Below are 27,382 nucleotides of genomic sequence, written 5' to 3' on the forward strand. Positions count from 1 at the left end.
GCATGAGTTTTTCATGTGTGTGTTTTTTTTTATTTATTTTTGTGATTTGAAAGTTTTATCACAAGGATTCCTAATTAGGGTACCATGTCACCTCGCTTTGCTCGCCATGTTTTGGGCAGGGTGCCTCGCTTTGCTTACTCTTCCTGTTTGTAGTCCACGTAGATGGTAAAGTATGAAAAAGACCAAAAAACTTAATGTCAACTATTTCATGTGTCGACTATTGCATGTTGACAGTATAGTATCGACCAGATACCACCTTAATGCAGACCAGTTGTAAATGTTTTAAAGTAGATGGAATCAATGTCTACAAGCCCCTCAGTCTGCAGAGGCCCAAGGCACAAATGTTACTACTACTGTACTTAATCAATATGCTTTTGTCACAAGGAGTTTACTATGGGGTCGATTCGATTCCTTGCGATGTTTGTAGCACTGGTAAAGTGGTCCTGTAGCTGTACAATCCAGTAGTGCCGTGATGCTGTTTTTAGCGTAGAGCAAACGGCATTGCGGCAGGCACTTTAGCCGGTGAGCGCCGGTTCTCCCAACTGCACACCCTCTTTAATGAGTACTGGCATCTCACTACTAGTGATGAGAGTAAATGAATATCTCTGGCCCCTCTGTGAAGCAAATCGACCCCTAGGTCTCTTTTTTTAAAGTTTGTGCGCAGAGAAATGAGGCTTCATACTGGTATTTGCAACTCCATTTAAAGCCGTATGTACTGTAGGTTTCATGCATATACCTTCAACCAACAAAATGGTGGTTGTGGGGGTCTCAGGGCTGCGTCTGTTTTTGGTTTATCTTCTGAAATGGCTGCCTCCACAGAATGTGGTGTAGGAGTGTGCTTTTCCTGTTCCTTAGAGTAAGCAATAATATGTGAATTAAAGAAGCATCAGAAAGTGGATACATTGTAGAAATACAGGTAATAAATAGTGATGTAATCTTTCCTCAGCTATTTCTATTATCGTAAATATTAAGAGCAAAAATATTATTCTGAGTTTTCATGATTTTGTCGTCTATGCTCCCCAAGTAGTTTGACAAGTGCAGTATACGCAGCCTTACGTAAGCACGACCCTGTTCAGGAAACGTATAGTTACATATAGCCAGGAAGAAAAAGTTGCTTGACAATAGCATGCTTTTGTATACTATACTATGGGCCTATTTATAGTATGGGACACTTGTGGTGTGTATGGCATTTATCAGAGACTCCCAGCAGAGTCTGAAAGTGTCATTTGAGAATATACAGCTTGTGGAGCGTGTAGGCTCAGCTGTTCTGTCAGGAGGAGGAGGGAGTGCGGAAAAGGGTGTACAATTTGTGTTGCTTCCTTCCTGTCCGGACATATGAGTTTTACTTGTTCTGTAGAAGGGTGGTAAAACATGTAAGAAACCACAGCCATGTGTTTGTGGTATTGCATTACATAACATATGATGGCAACATGAACGTCATGTAGGGGATATAGCTTTTAGATTTGGTTTTCAAATACACAGTTCCTAGTCACCGTAGCCCCAAACGTACAATGTGCCCTCATCCATTTTTGCTGCAGTCACACCAAACACCATGTTACTCCATGTTCCTTGAGGTTTCCAGTTGTGTGTGTGTGTGTGTGTTTATTTTTTTTTCTTATTTGCTGAAAATGTGTTCTAAGGAGACTGCTGATTTAATATGGTATGGCTTGTACATACCCTCCAACACGACCATTAGGTACAAAATGCTCTGTTTCTGGACTTCCTTGCCCGTGGCAGTTACAGAGGTGAGACTGCACCACTGTACAATATTCAAAAAGAGGAGCCACACCTACTGCCACCTCAAACATCACTGTCCTGGACTTACTGGCAGTTGATGTGACCCCCTTCTTTGAATTTTGGACTGTGCTGGAGTCCAACCTCTGTAACTGCCACTGGCAGGGAAGTCCAGGAACAGAGCATTTTGTACCTAATGGAATGGGTCATGTTGGAGTGTATGCTTGTATATCTGTGTGCAACGGAGTCTCTGAATCTATATACAAAGTGCTACAATGCAGCAGCCACAGCTTTTTTTCCCCCACTCCCCAGTTACACACAATATACAGTGTCCTATATCGTATGAAGCAGCGCAGTATCCTCATGTGTCCTGGTGATATTGCGTCCGATGTTAGCTAGGCTGTACAGAACCTGGCGCTCGCTCCATCCAGCTCTTGCTTCATAGCATATTGTAGCTAATGTATGAGGGCGCATCTGTAAATGCGTGAGGCACCTGCGCAATTAGTCAGTCTCCCCTGCCCGCGTCAAGTATCCCCATATCCCGTCAACAGATCTACGATGTCCAGATCGGCCATTTTACGGTTGACCACGCTTAGTCAAACCCGTCTAGTTAGATGCCTAAAGGTAGTCGACCTTGTCTAGATTGACAGAAACGGAAGTTAGACATAAGTGTTAAGTCATCGGGAGCGTGGTCGATGATCACATGGTTGACATGAGTTTTTCAGCATATATTGGGGCAGATGTATTAAGCCTTAACAAGAGATAAATGCAAGGGTGATAAGGAGAGATAAACGTCCAGCCAATCAGCTCCTTACTGACTTTTTTTCAAACACAGGCTGTAACATGGCAGTTGGCAGGTGATTGGCTGGATGTTTATCTCTCCTTATCACCCTTGGATTTATCTCTTGTTAAAGCTTAATACATCTGCCCCAATGTGAGGTGTTCTGCGAAGTTGGACAGGGAAAATAAAAATGTCTGCCTTTAGTGCTCTTTAATTATTTATTTTGCTGGGGAGAAATGCCAAGCTGCCATTAGAAGCGTCCGCATAACTACTAAATCGCCCAAATCTACATGTTAGGATATGAAGTGTTAACTGCAGCACTGTACAAAAGTCCGATAGTATACGTCCGCTCCGCCTGCTGCAGCTACTTCCACACCTGTAGGGCAATGTCCAGACGGGATCTCATGCCGGTCAAAACAGCTGATTCAGCAGGCTTTGAATTGCTGTCATGTTCATCTGTTCGGATCCATGTATGTGCACTGCGTATTACTGCTCAACAAGTCTGCCAGGTGGTCAGTCATATATATATGGGCTTACATGTTAGACTGAGCTGCAGGCTGTGCGGAAATTCCAGAGAGTATGCCTATGTGTCGCAGTCATTTACAAGGCAAAACCAAGTTGCTTTTACCTGTAAATGATCGCTGCTGTTAAAATATGGGCACACTCGCTGGACCGGTGTGAAAGGTGACACGGTACCTCGGGTCAGACCCAGGATTTCCGTGTGAAGGAGAGGGCATGGGTTACTAGGTCAACCAAATTAAGGTCGACAGGCTTAGGCTGACACCGAAAAAAGGTCGACGTTGCAAAGTTCAACATGGTTTTTTAATTTTTTTTTTTGGTCCTGAATGTCGACAGTCGGCATGTACACCATATCGCTACGCTCGGCACACTATTCTATTCTCCCCTCACACCCTAGTAGTGGATGGTAGGGCATGAAATACCACCTGCCGGCACCTGTCAGCTCAAAGAAAACAGTAAAGATGTCGATCCTTTCACTGTCAACCTTCCCAATGTCGACCTAATGCATGTTTTGACTGAATGCATGTGTCAACCTTAGGCATGTCAACATGTTGTCTGTGTCAACCTAAGGCCGGTTGACCTTTAGTGGATGACCCAATGTGCCTTTTTTTAGCTCAGTAATGCACAGCGCTTTTTAATAACACCTGATGTCTATAAAAAATCAAATACAAATCCTTCTGATCTCAGCTGGAAAATGTCGAAGCATTATTGTCCAACGGTATCTGTGGCCATTGTCCTATGTTTAGTTCCCTGCTCAATGTTTTAATTTACCGCTAAATGGTGTAGATTTGTGTTCTTATTTCTTGTTGGTTGCGAAGTCCTGTAGGAACAGGCTGGGATCTCTGCGTGTCTGTCCAGTCCTAGAAGAGATTGTATCTACTTATTCAGAGCTGGAGCAAACACGACAGGGTACAGAGTGAAACCTCCTTTAAAAGCCCCTGCACGTTCTATTCTTCTCCAACGCCTCCGCTGCTGCTGTGGGAAGTTATCTTTGTTTTACAGAATATCCTGGGAAAGTCCAGCCGCTTGCCCACAAGGGGTTCTCCGAACTTGTTTCTAGTGAACAATTATAGGCATGCAGGTGATGAGATTCACACGGTCAACATGGCAAAACTAGTCATTAGGTTGACCCCAAGAAGTCGAAACATGAAAAAGGTCAACATGAGTTTGATTGTTTTTATGGTGTCCAATTGAGCACGTTTATCCATTTAGTCTTCTGCGTACCCTCATTATCAGTGCAGTTACTGTTTCAGATCATAGTCTGTGGATGGTAAAGTATGAAAAAATAAAGTGAAACTCATTTCACCTTACTGCATGTCGACCAATAGTCCCGGTCCCACTCAGTTCAACTCCCCACCATTGGTCGAAATGTCTCTTGCCTCCCCACTTGACCTCAACTTACCCGTGACTGCTGGTGATTCTACATTCTGCATGATCAAGTTCCAGTGTGAGCAAGCTCCCTGAGCGAAACGTGCGTATCTTCCGGTCCCTAACGCTCACTGCAGTGAGTAAACGGACCTCAGCAACTCTCACGCTGCTGCTTGCAGATCGCCAGTTTGAAAGTACCCACCCTACACCCCTCACTTTTGGGCATCCAGTAATAACACAGCTAGATGTCTGTGGCATTCATGTTGCACTCCGCTTTAATCAGTGATGTAATTTAGATAATTAAATCAGTGACGTAAATACCCCTTATCCATTAGAGAAGTCTGGTCGCACTCAGGATTTTGTACTTGTGTGCAACCTGGCTTGCAGACCCTTTCCCACTAGTCGCTAGACCCAGCATAAAGCTGGGCAGGTGACAGCATCGGGAGGTGGGGCCAGGGCGGAACTGGGAGATGAGAGCATTGCAGCGAACGGGACCCCCTGGACCTGGGAGCATCCAGGGGTCCAACCCGGGTTGGAGTTCGAGGTCAGTCAACCAGGGATTTCTGCTTTGGATGCGTTTTCGCTTGCAAAAAACCTGGGTCTATCCGCTACCCCGCTCATTGACCTGGTGCTGCTAGTGGAAAAGGGGTAGTCTTTTTTTAAAATAAATAGTCTTACATCTCTTCATTCTGCACTGCTCTCATTGACTCTTTTTCAACTTGACAGCCGGACATTATTTTGCTATGCGGTAAGCAATTGAATTGTCCTGAGCAGTCACCTAAGGAAAGTAGAAACCATTCGATAATTTACCCTGTCTTTCATATTTGGATAGAACCACTGCACAACTCTCATTGGGGATTCGATGCATAAAGGCAGTTTCCAGACAGAAGAACACTATCAAAATGTTTACCCATGTGATAAAATTCCAAATGACAATCTATATTTCCATGCTTGAACCACCTTGCTCGCATTCGGTATTGGATACTAATGTTAGATGCCCGAACTGCAGAAGAGACTCCTGTGCTATATAAGCATATCTTCACATACTTTCGCCATGCTATGATGTACACAGAGAAATTTGTTGAATAGAAAAAACTTGGAAATACTGCGTCACATTTTAATGCCCAAAGTGACAGGATAATATACAGCAGACACACAAATTAGTCTACTGAATTGCAACAAATTATCTGTTTCCTGTCTAAGGATTGCAACAGTGTAACCTATATTAGTGTTACTATAAAACACTGATACCCATTTCACATCGCAGCTAATTACCAGGTACAAGCCGGTTTCTTGCCGGTTCGACCCGGTACTTAGTGCGATGTAAAAGGGGTTACGGCTAACCGGTAACCCAACTAGGTAGAAAGCAGAGTTCTTACCGATTCATTGCCGTTTTGCTGTGCAGTGTGAACGGGTTAAAGGGGTCGAGCGTCCCGTTTCCCGTGGAGGAGGCAGCACCAGCTCTAAGCACTGCCTTCTCCCCTGCCCCTGATGACTTAAACGAACCGGCAATATTGCCTGTTCGCTGTTGCAGTGTGAACAGACCACACATGCAGGGTTGCACCTGGACTGAACCGGTTAAAAGTCCCGGTGCAACTCTGCATTTGAGATCTGAAAGCAGTATGACGTTCACAGTATGCTTTTCATTTGAAGCACATCATCATTTTACCCCTGTTCAAAGGATGGGCCATAGCACCTCCCAGAATGAATTTGCAAGCTAATTATTGCTGCAGGACATTAGGTGCCCACACACAGTGTGATTCTCACATGCAATTTGAACTTTGTAGTTCATATTGCATTGCATCTAGTTCATCTTGCATGTGATGCGCTCTCCCGTGTAGTCCATATCGCAAGGCAAAACAGTATGTGCAGGCAGGTATTTTTGTACTACATCGCATCGTGTCTAGTTCAAATTGCGCCCTGTGTAGGGAATCTCGTGAGATATGTACTTTACATATTTAAATTACATATTATAGTCTAGTCCAAATCTTATGTAGTTCATCTTATGTTGCTCAAAGCACAATGTATAAAGTTCAAAACACTATGGGGTATATTCAATGCTGTGATGGCGAGCAGTGCTGACCGCTCGTCGTCACAGCTTGTGGGCCAGTATTCAACTGACACCCCCCCCCCCCCCCCCCCCCCCTGCACCTACTATTTTCACCTCGTTGGGTTTTTCCACCGAGGTGGAAAAGCCGAGTGCGACCGTCAAAACGGTGAGGCTCACAGCTAAATGCAGCGGGCTCTCTGCATTATTGTGAACTTCGCAGTTCGTATGAATCCTCGCCGTCAGAGTCCCCGGAACGTTGTATAGGGTGAGCGGCCGGTGCGGGGGTTAAACGGCAAGGATGGCTTGTTAGCCACCCTCGCCCCAGACACCCCCTTGCCGGTGGCATTGAATACAGCCCATTGCATCGCTCAAATTACACGTAGCACAAATAGCACGGTGTGTGGGCATCTATACTTTCAGGAGGCTGGCGAGCGCCTCCCACAGCCTATTGCAATATTCACACAGAATTGGCCTGGGATTGTGAAAGGCTAAATACTTAGCATTTGGAGTTGATGAATAAAGTATTTATTGTGTGACCTATATTAGAAGTTTGACTTGGAACAGAATCTCCTATTACGAACCTTTAAGATTTGTAAGGAATAATATTTATTAGTCCCTACACATAGGTACTTAATAACAATAATAATAATAATAATAATTATACAGTTCCTATGAGTAGGGACTAATTTCCTCTCTGATGTCCCCTATTTTATTACAATGTTGGTGACCAGTCACCCTTCCTTTTTTCCTTTTTTTTTTTTAAAAAGGTGTACCAAATAAGTTTTTTTTTTTTTATTTCTAAATCGACAATTTATCACATTACACCAAACAAGAGTTCCCCAGAACAGATGTAGTCAGTCTTTTGCATCTTTGCACAAGAATCTTTTTGCTTGACCGTTTTTTGGGAGCACCACCAACCATGTCATAACTATCATTTTTTCAAACTATATTTGTGTTGGTTTATTGAATGAATACAGATATGGAAATCCAGTGCGGACTCTCCCAAACCCAGTTCTGATCAGGCTACAGTGAGATTCCTACAGGGTTTTACACATCTGCTCAAATAAATAATAATTCCCAGTACTTTATTGAGCGGCTGGATCTCACTAGGAAACTTTTGTATTGTTCTACCTGTTCATAAACCCATTATACAGTAACTTTTAAAAGACCAAATTGTATATTGTACCTTGCATCTGTTACACCGGAATGGCCATGTCTAGAGATTCTGTGCTCATCGTTCTGCAGAGGGCGTATTATCAGAAATGTTATAGCTTTTACTTGTATGGAATAGAATGGGAATAAAGCGCAGGAATTTGAAAAGTGATCTGCTTGCCTGAGGGAAGTTCTCCCACCACATTACGCAAGCTGTAATTGAATTACCCAGCCTTTGTAGCCTGTGTGCTTTACCCTAATACAGTATATAGTTACCGTTGCTGCATAAGACAGTGTTTTCTGGAATGTATTTGGATGCACTTTGTGTTTTCTGCTGATGCTGTGGCAGTTTATGTTGATATTTCGGCTCCTCCGGTGTGTGGAAATGGTGATTTGCTGGCCATGATAAATCAGCTGCAGATTAGGCCAGTATTCTAAGCAGGGCTTGTGAAACAGCACCGTTAAGTGAAATATTATGCAGACTGCATACAAATGTGCCTCTTTTATAAAGGCAGCTGAATAATGAAAGCAAGGACCGTTAACTCTCGCCTCCCCTGTAAAACACTGAGCCCATTACTATAATGTGGGGGTCTCTGTGTTCAAGCTGCTCTTCAGCGTAGCTTGGGGCTCATTCTGTGTGTGTGTTTATGTATGTGTATCAATAACATACCTATAAAAAACATCACCGCACACGGGGCTGCCACGATGAATCGCTGAAGTCACTCTCAGTCTCCGCGCTTCACAGACTCTGGGATCTGGAACGTGACGTCACATTGTCCACACATCTCCAAACCATGGCTAACGCGTTTCGTCGGTAAACACTTTGTACTTGCAGGTCTCGAAATAATTTCTCAAGACACTATAAGCCGTTTGAACTGCTGTACATCTCTTGAGTGATTCTATACAGACCCGCCAGCGCTGCCCCTCTCGTGTATGTAATATCTATATATCTATCCATCCCCTGAGGAAGTCCAAGTGATGAAACGCGTAGGTTCTGTGGCCTAGCGTTACACTTGGAGACGTGAGAAGTGGTAAATCGGCTCTTATCTGGTGATGCGATGCTCCTTAATCTATGCTGTTTTATTGCGGTGTATAAACCGCCTGTTGCAGTACGTGACCACTTACCACGCTTTTACTGTCTTTGTCCAAATTGCTTTTTTAATGGATGCAAGCACTATGGAGCGCTCTTTTTTTAATCCGATTTATATATAATAAATAAATGCCCTCTTTTGAGTTGTAAATGTAAGCAAAATGTATTATTTATTTATTAACTTACAATCTATATACCCTACCACATGTACAGGCACACACAGACATTCTAGGGTTAATTTTTATTGGAAGCCAATTAACTTACCAGCATATTTTTGGATTGTGGGAGTAAACCGGAGTACCCTGAGTAAATCCACGCAAGCACATGGAGAATATACAAACTCCACACAGCTAGGGCCATGGTAGGACTGAAACCCATGACCTTGGCGCTATGAGGCAGTAATGCTAACCATTACACCGGCCATGCTGCACAATGTCAACAACTGTGCCTTTGCCCAGCCACCATTTTAACCAGCCCTATCTGCAGAGCTGTGTTAGGACATGCTGGGTTGTGGAGTTCCACAGGTTGCCTATCCTGATATAATGTATAGTATTAACACAATTGCCAGCTTTCTATAAAATGTTGGTCCTAAACCACAATGAAGCTAAATTTCTCCTATCTCCTCCACCATGGCAATAATGTTTTGGCTTTATCGGTCTTCTTAGGCAAAGATTCACACTAACATATAAGTGTTCTATATTTATTGGAATATTTTACCCATATAGTTTAGATTTCTACAAAACATACAGTTTTGGTGCATTGTCATGTCATACAATGGATGTAGTGTTCTCTGAGCACAAAAGGTGACAGTCTTATAACTCTGCGGAAATTATAATGCAATTTGTAGTTTCTGAAATCATTTATTGCACTTGGTGGAAACTAATTGCTTGTACATTTCTAGAATAATGGCTACTGCATCACCCCCTGCTCCTTCATACAATTACATGGATTTTGAAGAGTCATCCAGCTTTATTCTGAGTCATTTGTATAACAGCGAAGAACAATGTCATGTATTTAAAAGGACGTTAACTTGCTATTGGAATCGGTGCAGCTCCCGGAGATGAGAATTTGGAAAATGTATATTTTATGTAAGCTTTGTATCGGTGTTATACAGCAATAGTGCAAATGTGCACGCATTTCAGTGTTGGAGCTGAATTCATCCTTGCCCATTTTTATTTTACTGGTTGGGGGGTTAAATTAGAAGGGACTGGATGTAACCGCTGGGGCGTATTCTCTCAGCTAATCGGTTCACTGCATCGTGCTCTTGCTTAATGGGGCGCACATACGTGGAGATGAGCGTTCTGAGCGATGCTAGAACGCTCAGATCGCTGAGCACACAGTGATGCGCCGCTGGGCAATTGGTCAGGGCCGGTGTTCACCATGAGAACAGTGGCCCTGACACCGGTGATTATAGATTTAATCAGCCCGCTGGAAATTAATTGCACATCGCTATACCCAGAGTCGTACCTAGATATTTGTGGGCCCCATAGCAAAAGTTTGTAAGGGCCCCCTATTTAGCAACTGATGGTGATAAATGTATGTAAAACATATTACTTAGACAGTAAAGAGGGGCCCCCTTCAGCTCTGGGCCCCGTTGCAGCTGTACCCCTTGCACCTATGGTAGTTACGCCCTTGGCTATACCCCTACACACGGAACCATATAGGGGGAATTTTCTAAGCAATCTAGTGTGATTGCTTAGAAAATGCCCGGGAATTGCTACATGTGTATGCCCCATTAGTTGGAAGGTGCACCCTTACCATGACTAATGCCCGGGGCTTAAGCTGGGTACACACTGGGGCGATGTTAATGAAGGATGGGACAATCGCTGTTTCAACCTTCAGCACATTGGACCGGACGATGTTGGTAGAGACTGTGGCCATGCCAATTTGAGTGATACATCGGTCTGATCGGCTGGGCGATACGACATATTGCTCAATCTGTGTGGCTTAAGTGCCAGCTGCGATGCTGTTACCGGATTTGCTAATACCACGGCTAGCCTAAAGGCACTAGTTACAGCAAATTTCTACTCATGAGGTTATGGGCAGAAACATTGTAGTCACAAGGTGAGTGTGCGGGCAATTGAATAGGTCCAGCACTGTTCCGGAAGCAGCAGCATGTCAACTGTTTCGCAATTCAGTGATCTTCCAGTATTTCAAAATAAGGGACATTCTGTTTATACACGTGTGACAGATTAGCATCAAAGGATAAACTTAACTTATTTGTTCAAGTTAATTTATTCTTTTGAAGTCATTACTATGTTCATCAGTATCCACTTGGGGTCAGGAGGCAATTATCATGTAGTGCGTGAATGGGAAATTGTCTGCATTTGATATCATTGCTCAGTCTTGCGTATCGTCCCCAACTGTTATGCCACAAGGAGACCGTGCCTCGTTCCAGGCTACAAGTGGGTCTCTATGGTCATGTGCACACGCAACAGTACAATGGGCCAGAGACCACTCTTCCAGCATGTCTCCTGTCATTTCTCACTGAGAACACATCGGGACCTCAGCCATACGCTTGGAGTCTATTCTACAAATGTAATGACCATTCATATGTATTGTATGTGTATATAATCGTGCTCCAAAGTCAGTCTGTATGCTCATATACAATGACGTCTGTTCAGGCTTCCAGCCACTGCGGGCCTTGTGGGGTGAATTAAACTGCGTTGCAGATGCAGCCAGGCAGAGGCGTCCGCAATACAGCAATGCGATCTTAGGACTCCTCCTGCACCCGCGCAGAACAGGTCCTGCGCATGCACAGATTCGCGATTAGTGACAAACTGCAGGTTAGATCGTTTATTCATTCCAATTTGAATGAGGCCCATAGTACATGTGTGTGTACACAATCACGCACACACACAAATTTGCGTCGGTGCGCAATGTTTCCTTACTGCGCATACGCCAGGTGCGAGTGGCCACGGTGAACAGAGTGTTTGCCGGGCGCTTGCACCCTACAGTGGAGGCGGGTGGCTTGGGGCGGCGGCGGGTAGTCGTGCCCATGGCATGAATGTTTCAACAATGTTTTATGAACATAAGGGGTTAACCTGCAGTGGCCCTGGCAGTGTAAGGGTGGATGTCACAACTCTGACTTAAAGGTATTTGAAGAATGCAAGTCATGCAAGGTTATGCCATTTACTGCTGGTGTATTTGCACATTCCTATGGTTAGAAGAGAACACGGGAACATAGGAGTTTGCTAAATGTCCATGTACGGGGCAGCAGCCCTGTAATCCTGGTGTAATAGGTATTAACAAATGACTTCACCGTCATGGGGATGGGTGCCGGACGGGGTCCCGACGTCGGGATCCCGACCGTCAAAACACCGATGGCCACCCGCTGTTTTCCCTCGTGGGGGTCCGCGACCCCCATAGAGGGAGAATAGAATAGCTGGCTCGCGTAGCCACCATGCCCGCAGCGTGGCGAGCGCAACGAGCCCGCAAGGGGCTTATTTGCGCTCAACATGCTGTCTGGGTCCGGTCGGGATAATGACTGCTGGGATCCCGACTGTCGGACCCCTATAGCACACCCCATGGGGATGCGCCATACAGGTTTCTGGGAACTCCTCCAGCAGGGGCTACATACTGATTCACAGAATACTACAAGATATGTGTACATGAGATTTTGTCTACATTTGTGATCCCTTTACTGTATTATGATGGGGATTTATGTGACCAATAGTCCGCAAACATGACTAACTTGGAAAGGATTGTATACTTAAGGTCGAAATGCATTGGATCGACCACTGAAGGTCAACATGGCTTACGTGAACACCTGAAATAGGTCAACATGCCTGAAGTCGACATTTGAGTGAAGCTTGACTCAAGCATTAGGTCGACAATTGCTTGGTTGACAGTCAAAAAGTTGACATGTGTTTTTCATTTTCTTTGTGTCGACAGTCAGTATTTCATGCCCTACCATCCACTGGTGAGCGCATGCAGGGCACCGGTACAGTGTCCATGTTAGCCATGTCGACATTTCGTTGACCCCCCATGTCAACCCTTTTGACTGTCGACCAAGCAATTGTCGACCTAGTGATTGTGTCAACCTTCCATCCATATCGACCTTAGGCATGTTGCCCTATTTCAGGTGTCGACCTTCAGTGGTGCCATCTTGATTGTTTGTATTCATGGCCATACCCTCACAGTTTCTACTCCTATACAGGCTTGCCTTAGATCTAAAGGGGCCGTATGAGATCCTGACCGTGGGAAGAATTATACAGTTCTCTATGACAGTCTGGCTGGATTTGCAAGTTACTTTTTCTAGAACGATCCTAAATGCTCAATTCAGCCCCAAAGCCTTTCCTAAATTTATTTGTAAACCACATGAGTGCCCCAAAAGTGTTGCGTTCCTAAAGAACAGCGGCTGAGGAGGGTCTGGATCATTGGAAGATCTCCATGTAGAATTCTAATATTCTGCTAAAAATAAAAAATGACCCTGATGATCCTTTGTCCGCTGATGTTGATGGTAAACAAGTCACTGGTATGATGGTGTGAGGTCCTTTTACATAGAGACATAACTCCGAACGTTGGGGCCAAGTGCTCTTGGTGAACCCTACGTTAACATTGAGTAATTGACTTTAGGAGCGCTGCATTGTGGGTATAAATTGTCTGTGTATTGGGTGTAGCACCCTAGCATTTGTCTTGTATTTCCCAATAGACCTCTTTCCATCGGGTTCCCAATTAAATGTAACTGTTTTGAGAAAAGTATTGGTTTAAATCCCATTATGAAATGTGACCAGAACCCATCTTGCTAGGCATCTTCCCCCATTGTCTTTGGCAGTAAAATCTGTTCGTGTCCTGTTTCTGCTTCCCTGGTAACTTGCGCTGAATGCAGATCCTCTCTGATTTGTCTTGTCCTGGGTGTAGTGATATTGGTTTCTTCCCTTCTTGTGCTATACAGGGAGAAATACTGATAGACGTCATTAGCTAGCTGTGAGATCATTAAGCATTAAGATCCTTCCCAATTTAATACTAGGTATGACGTAATCCTCCCCTGGGGTCCCAGCGGCTACTTCCTGTTTCTCCTACCTGGCTGTTGTGCATGTGCTGTAACTGTGCCGTTCCCACGTGCAGCCAGGGTCACTGGGGAAAATTGGAAACTTGTTCGTCTACAATCGAGTTTCTATCTATTGCAAACCAACAAAAGAAAGGATTCCAGATGTGCGGGGAAATTGCCCTGAAGTCTGAATGTGAAAGTTGTGATTGTAGCGTTAGACCTATTTTAAAGTTTCTTTGTTGTCTCCTATAGGCTCCGGACAAGAGGAAAGCACTAGAGGAGACAAAGGCCTACACCACCCAGTCCTTGGCAAGCGTTGCCTATCAGATTAATGCATTGGCCAACAATGTGCTCCAACTACTGGACATCCAGGCTTCCCAGCTGCGGAGGATGGAATCCTCCATCAATCATATCTCCCAGGTAAGAACACGGTCACGTCTGGTTACTGTGCACAGGGCAGTGGGAGGAAGGGCACGATGAGACCTGTCAGGATTATCTCACAGGTATTAGGAGCTTATCAGGAGGACAGAAGGCGTTTGCTGTGTATACAGTATGGGTGGGGAGACTATCAGTGTCAGGGCTGCTGTTAGTGATCACAATTGGTCCTGTAATCATACACTTTTTTTTTATTTTATTAATGTGAAAATTTGATAGTGTGTGTGTATATTAAATCTCACTATCCTAGTCTGTTGCATTAGGCAACTTTTTTGTCTTCAGTATTGACATGTTGAAAAAAATAATAATGACCTGCTGTCTGTTAGGAAGGTGATGTATCGGTGTGTCTTATTGGCTGTGTTAGTACAGGTGGTTCTCCCACAGATGCTGCCAATTAGACGACCGTTAACTGTCTGCTTTTCATACGGAAAAATGTTTTCGTGGTTTCATTTCCAGACACTTTAGAATAATGCTGAGAGCAAATGAACGCTGTAAAGAGACCGTTCTAGATTTTGTGTTCCCCAAATCAGTCCTAAATGCAGAATATCGTCATATTTTTCTGTTTTCTTTTGCATGATGTACATGAGATATTTGCTGCTTCATTCTTTCTACACGTTCCTGGTGTACTCATGGCAAGTGCTGATCTCAGACTATCACAGAGCGTGGCACAGAGGCAGCAATGCGTCTCCAAACTGTGACCCTCCAGCTGTTGTGAAACTACACATCCCAGCATGCCTTGCCATAGTTTTAGCATTCCCGAATAGCAAAGCTGTGGCAAGCCATGATGGGACTTTCACAACAGCTGGAGGGCCATAGTTTGGACATGGCTGACTTATACGGTGTCCATGTCGACCTACGTCAACACAAAAAAAGAAAAACAACCTCATGTGGACCTTTTTGACCCTGTCGATCCTTTTCTTGTGTCGGCCTACTGCTGTTGTCCTAATGACCGTCGACCATAAACTTGTCGACCTAACGATCCAAACCCTAATCAGCGCCCTTATTCACCTTTTGATACCCAAATCTCGGTCAGAGCCGGGTTAATGAGCACTTTGTCATCCCATGTTACAGCTGTTAATACCCCTTTCAAACTGTGCATTGGACCTGGGTTATTCCCGGGTGGTCAGCGTGGTCTGCCCCGCAGAACTAGTGAAAGTAATTCGTTCGATCCTCCAATGAGCATCTTGCAACCCTAATCTGGGGCGCACCGCAGCATATACAGTGTTGAGCCTTTTAAAAACCTTGGTCCTGACTCAGCGCACATAACCCGGGGTTATCCTTTCACATACAGGGAGGGACACAACACGGGTTTACCCAGCTTTTTCCCCATGCAAAGCTCTCTGTGAAAGAGGTATAAGTTTAGAATATAGAAATTAGCTTTATATTGCTCAGCCGAATTAAGTAAAATGTTGGGACCTAGTGTCCTTTAAAAAAAAAAAAAAAAAAAAAGATTTAAACAATTGTTTTCCTTTTTTTATTTATATTTCTAGGATTAAATAAAATATACCATAACCGTTTTAAGTTCCTGGTTTCAGTACTGTATAGAAGCTTCCCATAGGATAATATATGTGTAACCGGCGCGCCAGGCAGCACCTGCTCACTGTCTTTTTTACGTAATTTTTGTTTTGGAAAGTGAACTGGATTTAAATAAACCTCAACTGTAATATAACATTTTCCATCATCTGAGTGATTACAGCTGCGATGACATTTACACCAGAGATGCTGTAATTCCTTAAGAAATATTTCAGCATCAGGGTTTTTCCTTTTTAGCGTCTTAACCAATTCAATGCTTAAAAAAAACCAAAACTATCAAGGTCCCTTGTGGTAAGTTACCCCTTACAGCAGGGGTTGGCAAACTACGGCCTGCGGGCTGGATGAGGCCCACGGCACGATCCGGACTAGCCCGCTGCCCTCCACCTTTGCGCTATGACAACTGATCTGCTTGTCATAGTGCTACAGCACTGCAGTCCTTACTGGCGGCGCCGCTGAGATCTTGACTGCATCACGGGGCAATGGGGTTCCTATGTGATGTTAGGCGCTGGGTGGCATGGGGGAGGAGATACGGTGATCCACGTCGCCCAGAGTCTGATGTCACTAAGGAAGTCCCGGTCTGTGTATCCTCCCCCCTGCTCTGTTACTGCGCACACACAACAGGAGCTGTGTGTGTGTGACCTACAGTAAATGCGTGCTACAGTAAATGCGAGCTACTGTACCTGCAGATATTGACATTGACTATCGTACCAGGAGCTGTGATAATGCATTGTGTACAGACTTCACTCAGAGAATGGACTTTATGCATTGACATTGGTTATCAGCAAACAAGGCGTACAAGAGGGAACAGTTGTGGTTTTGATTTTTGATTTTCCCGCCAACTATATGTTATTGTAAGACTGCATATTACAATAAGTAGTAACAGTCAGGTAATGAAGCATATTGGCAAACTGAGGTCAAGATATCCAAATACACAATGCCAATAAGAAATAATAAAACCTATTTAACCCTTTGAGTTCCAACTTCCAAGTGAATTTGTCAAAATAGGTGTGAAAATTGCCAAGCAAACCTTTTTATTCATCATAATGACCTGTAATGTTTCCCTTATATAGGAAATAACTTTTTTTTTTTTTTCCACTTTATTTTTTTCCACTTTTTTTTTTTTATTTTTTACCCTTTTTTTTTTTTATTTTTTTTACATGATATAACAAATGTGAGTGACGCTGGCATTTTTATCCGATCTCACACTTTTGCACATCTCACAGAGATAATGACACTCGTATTTTAAACCTCTCTGTCAGAGATGTTGGCATTTTAGCAGATATTTTGCAGAGATGTTTTAAAGGGTTAAAAAAAATGATATATATTAATAATATAATCTCGATAGCCAAACTTAAGGTGCCCATACACGGTGTGATGATCGCACCCACTATGGGCTGGATCACATGCGATTTGCGTGCAATGCGATCAGACAGCAGTACAAAAAGTATGTGCAGCACATATATTTTGTACTGTGCGATGAGATGCCCGCACCGTGTATGGGCACCTTTAGAAGATCAAACATTGCTAGAAGGCGTGTCATAGAAAATAAACAAAGACAGAGGGTTACCTAAAGACCATATTTCTTTATTAAACCAAGGTGTCAAACAGATTGCACATTGAAGAGTGTCTTAGGGAGGGAGAGTGTGACTATATGGAAACCAGATTGCAAATAATTTTTCCACCTTATAGAACAAATAGGATACTGTGTGATGTTAAGGAGGTTATCGTATTGGATGAAACCCTATAAGATTGGGGAGAGGGGTTATGGCAGCCGCTGCAATTTTTGCCAACAAATAGCGTATACCCTTGGGAAGGCAGGGTGAACTAGGTGAGGAAATAATATCCCACAAAGCCCACTCGGGGGTAAATTTACAAGTAAAGGCCCCCGATACACTAGAACTCAAGTGGATTGGGCTATGATCCAACAGATCTTTCCTGCAGCCGGTGCACTCGCTTAGTGCAGTGGTTCCCAACCCTGGTCCTCAAATACCCCCCAACAGTGTACGTTTTCCAGGTCTCCACACAGAATCACAAGTAAATTATTTCGCTCCACCTGTGCTGTGGATCTATTAAAATGTCTGAATAATGAGTGCACCTGCCGGGTGACTTGGAAAACGGGAACTGTTGGATACTTGAGTACAAGGGTTGGGAACCACTGGCCCCAGTGTATGGCCAATTTGGCTCCCAGTGTGGATTGAATATAAGTATGGACTAAAGACCAACATTTTTGTGCTTCCACACAGAACCACCTGCAGTGCATCAGATCTGCCTCAGGTTGTTTACACTAAAATCAATTTGAGTCTTTTTTGATTTTGTAAACTGGTAAAAATTTTACAGTTGACTACTAATGCTGTACACACGTTATTTTCCAACAGTGTTATGTGGTTATTTGTTTTTTGTATAATTCTAGATTCTGTTTTTCCAAGTACCTTTTTTATTTAGTTTTTTTGAAGAATCCCTAATTGTTATAGGGCCTACACATGTTGCGATGTGCTTATGAGCAATGCTAGGTTGCTCAGGCGCTCAGCATTGCTCAGCACACAGCGCTGTGTGCTGAGCGATCTGTCAGGGACAATGTTCTCCGGTGAGAACACTAACTCAGACTGATTAATATCCAGCATGCTGGATATTAATGGTTGGGCGATAGTGACTCGTGGGGCCGCGCATTGTTATCGCTATGGCACACACACACACACACACACACACACACACACACACACACACACACACACACACACACACACACACACACACATACAGTGGTGTAGGGCCATTTTCTGAGTGATGTAGTTACATTAAGTAACATCGCTCAGAAAATTGTCTGAAATCACTACGTGTGTAGGCCCCTATAGTTGTCTTTGTACTGGGATTGTGTGTCTGTTTACGTCTGGTCTGTCAGATTAAGGGAGTAGATCAGCTCTGACCTAATAGTAATAGGGTTACATGTTCTCAATGAAAGAGAGTGGCGCAGGAGATTGTGGTTGGTAGCGTGCCATGGAACAGATCACTTACATGACTTTATATGTGATCATTATGTCAAGGGCCACTGAGGCGGAACTAACAGAGGCGTGGGAACCTCGCGGCTCACGTAATGCACTGAAGGGGAGCGCTCTACTTGCTGTATGAGGAAGTATAGAAATACAGTGACTTGTCTGTGTATCTTTCGACCGCTCGATCTTTCCCCTAACTGCAGCAAGATCTTTTTTTGTTCCGATATATTTCACTTTTATGAAGGTTTTGCTGATGTGTTGTTTTTTTTCTTTCTTTTGTTAATTTTCAATGGCTGTACATTCTCAATAATTATTGTAGCTCTTCTTGGCCAAGGATTCAGTCTGATGAGACTATCCCCTTATTTGGTGATTATTCTGGTTAGATGCAATGAGTAAGTCATCAGGAAGTGTATAAACAGTATACTGTGAACAAAAGCAAAAATATTGCAATAAATAGTAAACACGCAAGCGATATGAAGGTCTATACTGCATAGAAAAATGGGTACTCTTTACCTAGCACGGCGCCCATCGCGGGCATCGCGGCCATCAAATGCACTAAAAAACGGGTGCGACGCGATGCCCGCAATTTCCCATAGGGAACAATGTTAAAAGTGTGATTGGACGCGATTTTACTGTTCAATGCCTCAATGCCCGCGATTTTTCCATAGGAAACAATGTTAAATGGGCCACAGAGCCCAAATAGCCCCCCTGAAGTCTGAAATGGCCCCCACAATTATTAACGCCACCCCACGATCAACGTGAACCCGAAGCGTGGCAAACGGCGGCGGTACGCGTCCTCCGACCTTTTCATACCCCCACTATCCACGTCGGCCTGGAGTTGAGAATAGAATAGTGTGGCGAGCGCAGCGAGCCACCGTGCCCGAAGCGTGGCGAGGGGACGCGGATACCTTCACAGGTAAACGCGTCCCTTCGCGGGCTTCACAGGTATCAGCGTCCGCTCGCCACGCTTCGGGCTCGGTGGCTCGCTGCGCTCGCCACACTATTCTATTCTCAACTCCACGCCGACGTGGATAGTGGGGGTATGAAAAGGTCGGAGGACGCGTACCGCCGCCCCTCGCGGGCTCGCTGCGCTCGCCACGCTTCGGGTTCACGTTGATCGTGGGGTGGCGTTAACAATTGTGGGGGCTATTTAAGACTTCAGGGGGACTATTAGGGCTCTGTGGCCCATTTAACATTGTTTCCTATGGAAAAATCGCGGGCATTGAGGCATTTAACACTAAAATCGCGCCCAATCACACTTTTAACATTGATCCCTATGGGAAATGGCAGGCATCGCGTCGCACCCGTTTTTTTAGTGCATGCGATAGCAGCGATTTTTTTTACCCCCGATGACCGCGATGGACATCGTGGGCGCCGTGCTAGGTAAAGAGTACCGAAAAATGGACTAAAGAAGTTAAAGCCTGGTAGAGTCTTTGTTGTTGATTATATAAAGCCGTGAAAGGAGAGTAGAAGTGAAACAGTAGAGAGGTTGCTCCTAGCAACTGTTCAGCTATGAGTGAAGAATAGCAGTTTTTTTTCGATGAAGATAACATTAAATGAATTAGAAATACTCTATACATTGTTAATGAGGTAAATGATTATACTAGCCACAAACATCTGTTTTTTAAAGGAATGTTTACATAGGTGTATAGAGGCCGCTTTCCATCAACCACCACTCCACCAGTGTTCTAATGGTACGTTGTGTTTGCTAATTGCGTTAGACTAATGGATGATTAGAAAACCCTTGTGCAATTATGTTAGCACAGCTGAAAATTAGTTTGCTTGTTAGAGAAGCTGTAAAACTGGCCTTTCTTTGAGCTAGTTGAGTATGTGGAGCATCACATTTGTGGGTTTGATTCTACTCTCTAAAGGGCCAGAAAAAGAACTTTCATGTGACACTCGACAGTGTATTCTTGTTCTTAAAAATGAAGGCTATTCCATGTGAGAAATTGCCAAGAAACTGCACATTTCCTACAATAGGGAAAAAAGGTAGAGCGCTAGGTGGATCAATTGGATATCACAATTTCAATATGGTACTCTTTACCTAGAACGGCGCCAGCGATTGAAATCGCGGTCGTCGTGGGTAAAAATCGCGGTGATCGCGGTCATCGCGGGTAAATCGGGATGGCCGCGATGACCGCGATTACCGCGATTTTCCCATAGGGAACAATGTTAAAACGGCAGATTGACCGCGATTTTACTGTTAAATGCCTCAATGGACCCGATTTGGGGCCAAATAGGCCAAATTAACCCTTAAATGTCCCCCCAAATTTTTAACGCCACCCCACGATCCACGCCAACCCGAAGCGTGGCGAGCGCAGCGAGCCCGCGAGGGGCGGCGGTACTCGTCCTCCGACCTTTTCATGCCCTACTATCCACTAGGGCGTGGTGTGAGAATATAATAGTGTGGCGAGCGGACGCGGATACCTTCACAGGTAGACGCGTCCCCTCGCGGGCTTCACAGGTGTCCGGCTCGCCACGGACACCTGTGAAGCCCGCGAGGGGACGTGCATAACTGTGAAGGTATCCGCGTCCCCTGGTGGGGCTCGCTGCGCTCGCCACGCTTCGGGCTCGGTGGCTCGCTGCGCTCGCCACACTATTATATTCTCACACCACGCCCTAGTGGATAGTAGGGCATGAAAAGGTCGGAGGACGCGTACCGCCGCCCCTCGCGGGCTCGCTGCGCTCGCCACGCTTCGGGTTCGCGTGGATCGTGGGGTGGCGTTAAAAATTTGGGGGGACATTTAAGGGTTAATGGGCTCTGTGGCCCATTTAACATTGATTCCTATGGGCAAATCGGGTGGATTGAGCCATTTAACAGTAAAATCGGGTCCATCGCGCCTTTTAACATTGATTCCTATGGGAAATCGGGAGCATTGCGTCGCGGGCATCGCGGGTACATTTATGGCCGGCCGCGACGCGACCGACATGATTTCCATGTTTAACATTGGTTTCAATGGGAAATCGCGGGCATCGCGTCGGTCGCGTCGCGGCCATACATAAATGTACCCGCGATGCCCGCGACGGGCGCCCTTCTAGGTAAAGAGTACCTTCAATATTTTTAAAAATATATATTTTAAAAACAATAGATGAAAATAAACAATAGTATTTATGTCAATGACCATAACAATAAAAGGAATGGACAAGGAAGATAATACTTATGTCTCTGCGTAGCTGCCGTTAAGTCCTTGGTAACTTTGGGGCTTTTATTCGCTTAGTGTATCCCTGGAGGATAAGGGTGAACAAGTTGCCGTCCTGGATGGTGTAAATGAACGCTGGAGGATGATCTGATTCCCAATTATGGGGTCCTCACTATGTTGCGCTGATTTCATGGGGGGGACTAGTAGATTGCTCGCTGGAGGATGATCTGATTCCTTTTGATTGAAGGGTCCTCACGATGTTGCGAGTGATGGAGTCCCTGATGTACTGGTGGAAAATTCCCCAACTGGGGTGGAATTTAGGAGGGCAATCCGGAGTTGTGACAATGAAAGGGAAAAAGCCAGGGTAAGGGGGGGGGGGGGGGGGGGGCCGTGGAGGCAGAGATTCTTCCTGGTCCAATTAAAAATAGCAAGTGCTGCCTCCTGGGACCGCCGGAGAGGATGCTGAAGGCCTGCCATGGACGTCGGGGGACTTGGTAAGTATTAAAAAAGGATTAAAGGAGGGGGGGTGGGAAGAGAAAAAAAAACAACGAATTATTTAAAAAAAAAAACACGGTTTTTGGAATAATTCGGATACGGGATGCACGGATAGGGGATACTCTACCTGTATTATATGTGTATGTGTGTGTGTGTGTGTGTGTGTGTGTGTGTGTGTGTATATATATTTTACCATTTTTAGTGCTCTTGTCAGTTCCTGTGGCACAATTACATGCCACTCACACAGGTATTCCGGTATTATGTAGTTCTTTCTGGCAGCAGATGTAGGATAAGATGTGATATGTGCATTTGCACTTTGTGCTTACATGAAGCTGCTGCATTGAGACACCCATGCTTCGGTACTTAAAATATACACATTGCTATAGTCGAGCGCCTGTTTCTGTGTCTTTGTTTCCATATCACGGGAGTGTAGACCTTTAGGAATTTTAAGCATATATGGTTATTATTTATTCATCTCACTTGGTGCCGCTGTATGCGTAATTGTCAGAGATGGGTCTTCTCTGACTAATGGTGGTATATTTGCTGCCTGGTAACTAGGCCGGTGAAGCCGTATCTCCTGTATGGTAATATACATTCCAAATCTAGGAAATGGATATTGGAATCTATTCGTCTGCCCACAGTCATTTTCTTAAGTTGTTTTGAGGTTTAGCTAATGCTAATCTATCCTCATTATTTAATGTCTCACTCGTCCATATTTTAAGTGGTATGGTTTTTATTTTTAAGACCGGAAAGGGCCCATCTGATCGATTATCTTTAAAAAAAAAAAAATGTCTACAGTGTAAACTCAATATTGTTATCGATGTGAGATCCTGGGCATCCTTAACGATCCCCCATCTGCTGCACATGCAAGTGGACTTTGGCTATATTGCCAACGACCCACATGTTCAGCGTCTCAGTGATGTCACTGAATAGTATCGTTTACCGATATCGTTCAGAGTGTACACTCGATATAATTTCTCCAGAGGCATCGCCGATATAGTTAACTATATCGATGGTGCCCCTAGTTATTAAGTGTGTTTGAGGCTTCATGTGTGTGTCCTAGTCTTTGCTGCCATCTTGCCAAACAGTCCCTCTGGGCACGTGAGGTCATGTGACACAGAGAAAATGTTACCAATCCGTTCTGTCCCATAATTTTTTGGGATGCAATAGAGGAGGTGACACGTTAGTCGGGCATCTTTTTTGCTAAATGTGTCTTCATTGCAACACAATTAGACTAATACGCACCAGGAGGCGGTTTGGATTAATTTGTTTGGTGGCACTTGTATATCTATGTGCGACTGAGTTTTTAAATTTGCAATTGCTGCCATGCAGCGTCTTTTTCCAGGCGAAGTAACTTTGTGTTTCATATACAGACTCCACATGTGGATATGCAAGTGGCGCAAATGAAATTTAATCGGCATAGTCTCCTGTTGCATCATGCTGCCACTTATGCGTCCCATAGACTAGCGATTATATTGGGGCAATTTCCTGGTCCCCACCACAGATTGCCAATTGGCCTCAATGCTTGGCAGATCGGTGTTGCAGGCGTGTCAGGACCCTGCCCACAGATACATGGGGACATAATACACACATTCAACAAAAGGGCACCAGAAGGTAACAGAGTTGCACGGGACCTGTCAGCCTATTCCCACCAAGCATCTCTGTGTTGTATTGCGGCTTCATGTATGTGGACATATCTGTTTAATCACTCCAAACTTCTTGTATTTAATTGAATTCTAGTTTTTTGACCACATAGGCCGTACCTTAGATGTCTTGGTGTAAGGGTCTCCTCATTTTAAATATTTATCTTGTATCTCTCCGCTGAGTGAGGAATGGTAGTTTATATGGTATGATTTTATATGTAGGTTTTTTTTTTTTTTAATCATTCATCTCCTACACTCCCTGTCCTTGTTTTGTTCTGTATCTGATTAGCCAAATGTGCACAGAGTATTTCAGGAGATGAGGAGCAACAGAACACGAGGACATGCACTGAAACTAGGGAGGGAGGAAGATTCAGGGGAAATTTGAGGAAAAATTACTTCAGAGTAGTGGAAAAGTGGAATAGCCTCCCATCAGAGATGGTAGAGGCAACTACAGTAGTACAATTTAAACATGCTTTGGATAGACATATTTATATCCTTCCAAAAAAAATAAGGATCAAATCTGGTTTGAGGTAACATGTTTTTAAAAGAGGGGCAGACTAGATGGGCCAAGTTGTTCTCCTCTGCCATCATGTTTCTATGAATGTGCTGATTTTCTGTGGTAGGCAGTGACCTCCTGTGTGTGTGTGTGTGTGTGTGTGTGTGTGTGTGTGTGTGTGTGTGTGTGGAGCGCAGCAGCATGTCTTCCTGTGGGAGAGGCAGTGCAGGTTAGCAGGGCAGCAGAACGAGCATGGTGTCCTCCGCGTGTGGATTAATATGTCAACAGTGCATAGATCATCCGTATAAGTGTACAGCGTCTCCCTCGCATGGCTCGCTGTGCACACCAGGCTTCAGGCACACTATTCTATCCCCCCCCCCCCTCTAATGCCCACTTGAATTGTAAAGCAAGGACATTTTGGTTTAGAAAAGAACTTGACATGAAAAACTTGTTTTGACCTTTTATCAGTGTTGATCTAGACATTGTCGACCTTTTCCATGTTTATACAATGTGGGTAGGGAGTGGCACAGGTAAAGGCATGAATTTGATAATAATGATAACGTACGTTTAACGGATGTAACCAACGTGGATACCACTAATAAACAAATGTAGAGTGGTGTTTGGTTGGTGGTGCTCCCAAAGTGTTCAGCTCGGTAACTGAAAAAAAGGGGGGTCACAATGTGACAGAAAAAGGAAGAACAAAAAGGCTTTTTGGGGCACACTTTACTGAAAATTGGTTGTGAAATTTAATACATAACTTTTAATGGATATTTAAAGCTAAAACAAAATGTACACAAAAAATTATTATTACACATCATAGATAGCCTGTGTTAATCAAGGCACTTAGTGGCGAAAATAACAAAGGCAAATTTATGCTCACTTGGTGATCAACCGATACATCGAGAGATACATAATGTCTCAATTGGTATGAAAACAAACGGAGCAGAAAAGGGGTTCAAAGACGCATAACACTTGCCCCCTGCTGCTGATGTTGGTATTGTTCCCGGTACAGAGAAAAAATTATTATAGAAAGAAAAGAATAGAAGACTCCCTTATTCGAACAGAGGTGTATCTGCTGTCCACGTTTGATTACAGCAACTGGTATTCCCAAACGGTCTCCCAGAGAGGTACTAGCCAGTCCAATCACTGCTTAGCTGCTGAGTGCGGGATGGAAATCAGGCGGACCAGTGATGTATGGCCGTATTTAGCACAGACGAGAGTACCGCAATGCCTTATAATGGGAAGCCAGAGTGTGCTTCTGCTTTTTGTTCAGAAGATACTCTACCACCCTGTTGCTTTGTGCATTGCAGGGGGATCAAGTCCGCTGGAACAAATGAGAGAGTCACGGAGATTTAAGGGAGTAATAGAAAACAGATGAATGGATATCAATGACACCTCTTCTGCTGTCCACCATCAATCACAGATGTCAAATGGCAGATGAGAGAGATAGTGGTCATAGATTAAGCCAGTCAGAAATAGAAAAAAGTCCCAAGACTTGGTCTCAAAAAAATGAGGAATTGTACCCTTATCTCCACTCCGGGAGCAGTACAGGTGGTGTCAGTATTAATTGCACTGATCACCACTCTATGCCGTAGGGATAGTTTGATGAGAAGTAAGGTTTATCAGTACGTGGAGTGCGTATTCACAAAATAGTAACTATTCACAAAATTGGTAAATATTTACCCAAATGGTCACTAATAAACATGTACATTAGCACAAATATCTGACTTTGAGGTAGTCAGAGTTGTCTGGGGTGTGACCAGGGTTTAATAGAGGAGACAACAGTCACGAACAGTCCTGACAAGTAAATGATTTGTAAGTAGTCAGGGAAATTACATTTGCAGCTAAAGTATTTGTGAAAACACTGTCAGACTTAACACAAGTAAATCTCCTTTTGAATAGAAAAGGCAGAATAATTATCATGTATAAAGTTTGTTCAGTCTGATATTTTAGGGCAATTTTAGCGTGAATAAATAATTAGGGTTGTGCACATCCAGGGGAGCAGACAACAGTGTCATAGATTGAGCACACAAGGCAAAATATTAATCACATATAAAGTTGCACATGTACAGGTTGGTCAGTCTGGTACTTTAGAGCAATTAGCATAAATAATTAATTAAGGCAGCGTACAACCAAGGGGGCATACAGCAAAGCCAAAGATTAAACAAGCAATTGGTGCAATAAATAATGATGCTCAATTAGCGCAAGGTCTGATGATGAGGATACCAGTGTGCAATACACTGCTAGTTAGCAAAAACCTGATGTGGCTATCAAAAAACAATTAGATACAATCGGAGCTACGTTAACAAAAGGCAGAGTGTTTATCACATACAAAGTTGCACATGTACAAGTTAGCCAGTCTTGTACTTTGGGGCAATTAGCGCAAATAATTATTTTGGTGCAGCGCACATCCAGGGGGGCAGACAGCCTCAAATGGCGCAGGGTCTGATGATAAATAACACCAGTGTAAAGAACACTGCTGGTTAGCAAATACCTGCTGTGGCTATCAAAAGACAATTAAATACATTCGGAGCTACGTTAATGTGGCTATGACTGGCTGCTGGAAAAGGCTGTGGGTAGCCGCTGGTAATGCCGGCTGCCGCGGCTGAGTCCACGCTGCATATACCTACATTCACATTCAGTGAAATGTCGGTGCAGGCTGTGGTCTCCAAGCCGGGCTAAGCAGCAAAGTTTTACCTGCCCAGGAGATGTGAAGATCAGCTGATTGTCAGTCTGGGCGCTTGTGCAGTAGTAGCGTCCAGGGTTTAGAGAAGCAGGGACAGCATAAAGTTGTGCCGGGACTCGGCAGGAGGAGGGGGCGTGTCAGAGGCGTGTACCTCTTACACGTGTTTCGCCGGTAGGCTTGATCACAGATGACGTGTGATCAGAGGGTTTCCACCGGCTATCTATATAGGGACGATGCGGCCAATGGGATCAGTCAGAAGTTGACTGATAGAAATACG

General features: G+C 44.2%; 1 protein-coding gene and 1 pseudogene across 7 annotated transcripts in view; one reads left to right on the forward strand and one right to left on the reverse strand.

The window, feature by feature from the left end:
- ABI1 (abl interactor 1) overlaps positions 1 to 27,382 on the forward strand; it is an 89,661-nt gene that overhangs the window by 30,396 nt on the left and 31,883 nt on the right. For all 7 annotated transcript variants that reach the window (XM_083189225.1, XM_083189226.1, XM_083189221.1 and 4 more), the window contains exon 2: positions 13,940 to 14,107. In XM_083189225.1, coding sequence (XP_083045351.1) covers positions 13,940 to 14,107 — 168 coding nt within the window. The remainder of the gene's footprint in view (positions 1 to 13,939; positions 14,108 to 27,382) is intronic.
- Positions 25,506 to 25,625, reverse strand: LOC146006007 (5S ribosomal RNA; annotated as a pseudogene).

The sequence above is a fragment of the Crinia signifera genome, chromosome 5 (genome assembly GCF_055691185.1).
Source record: "Crinia signifera chromosome 5, ASM5569118v1, whole genome shotgun sequence".
NCBI lineage: Eukaryota > Metazoa > Chordata > Amphibia > Anura > Myobatrachidae > Crinia > Crinia signifera.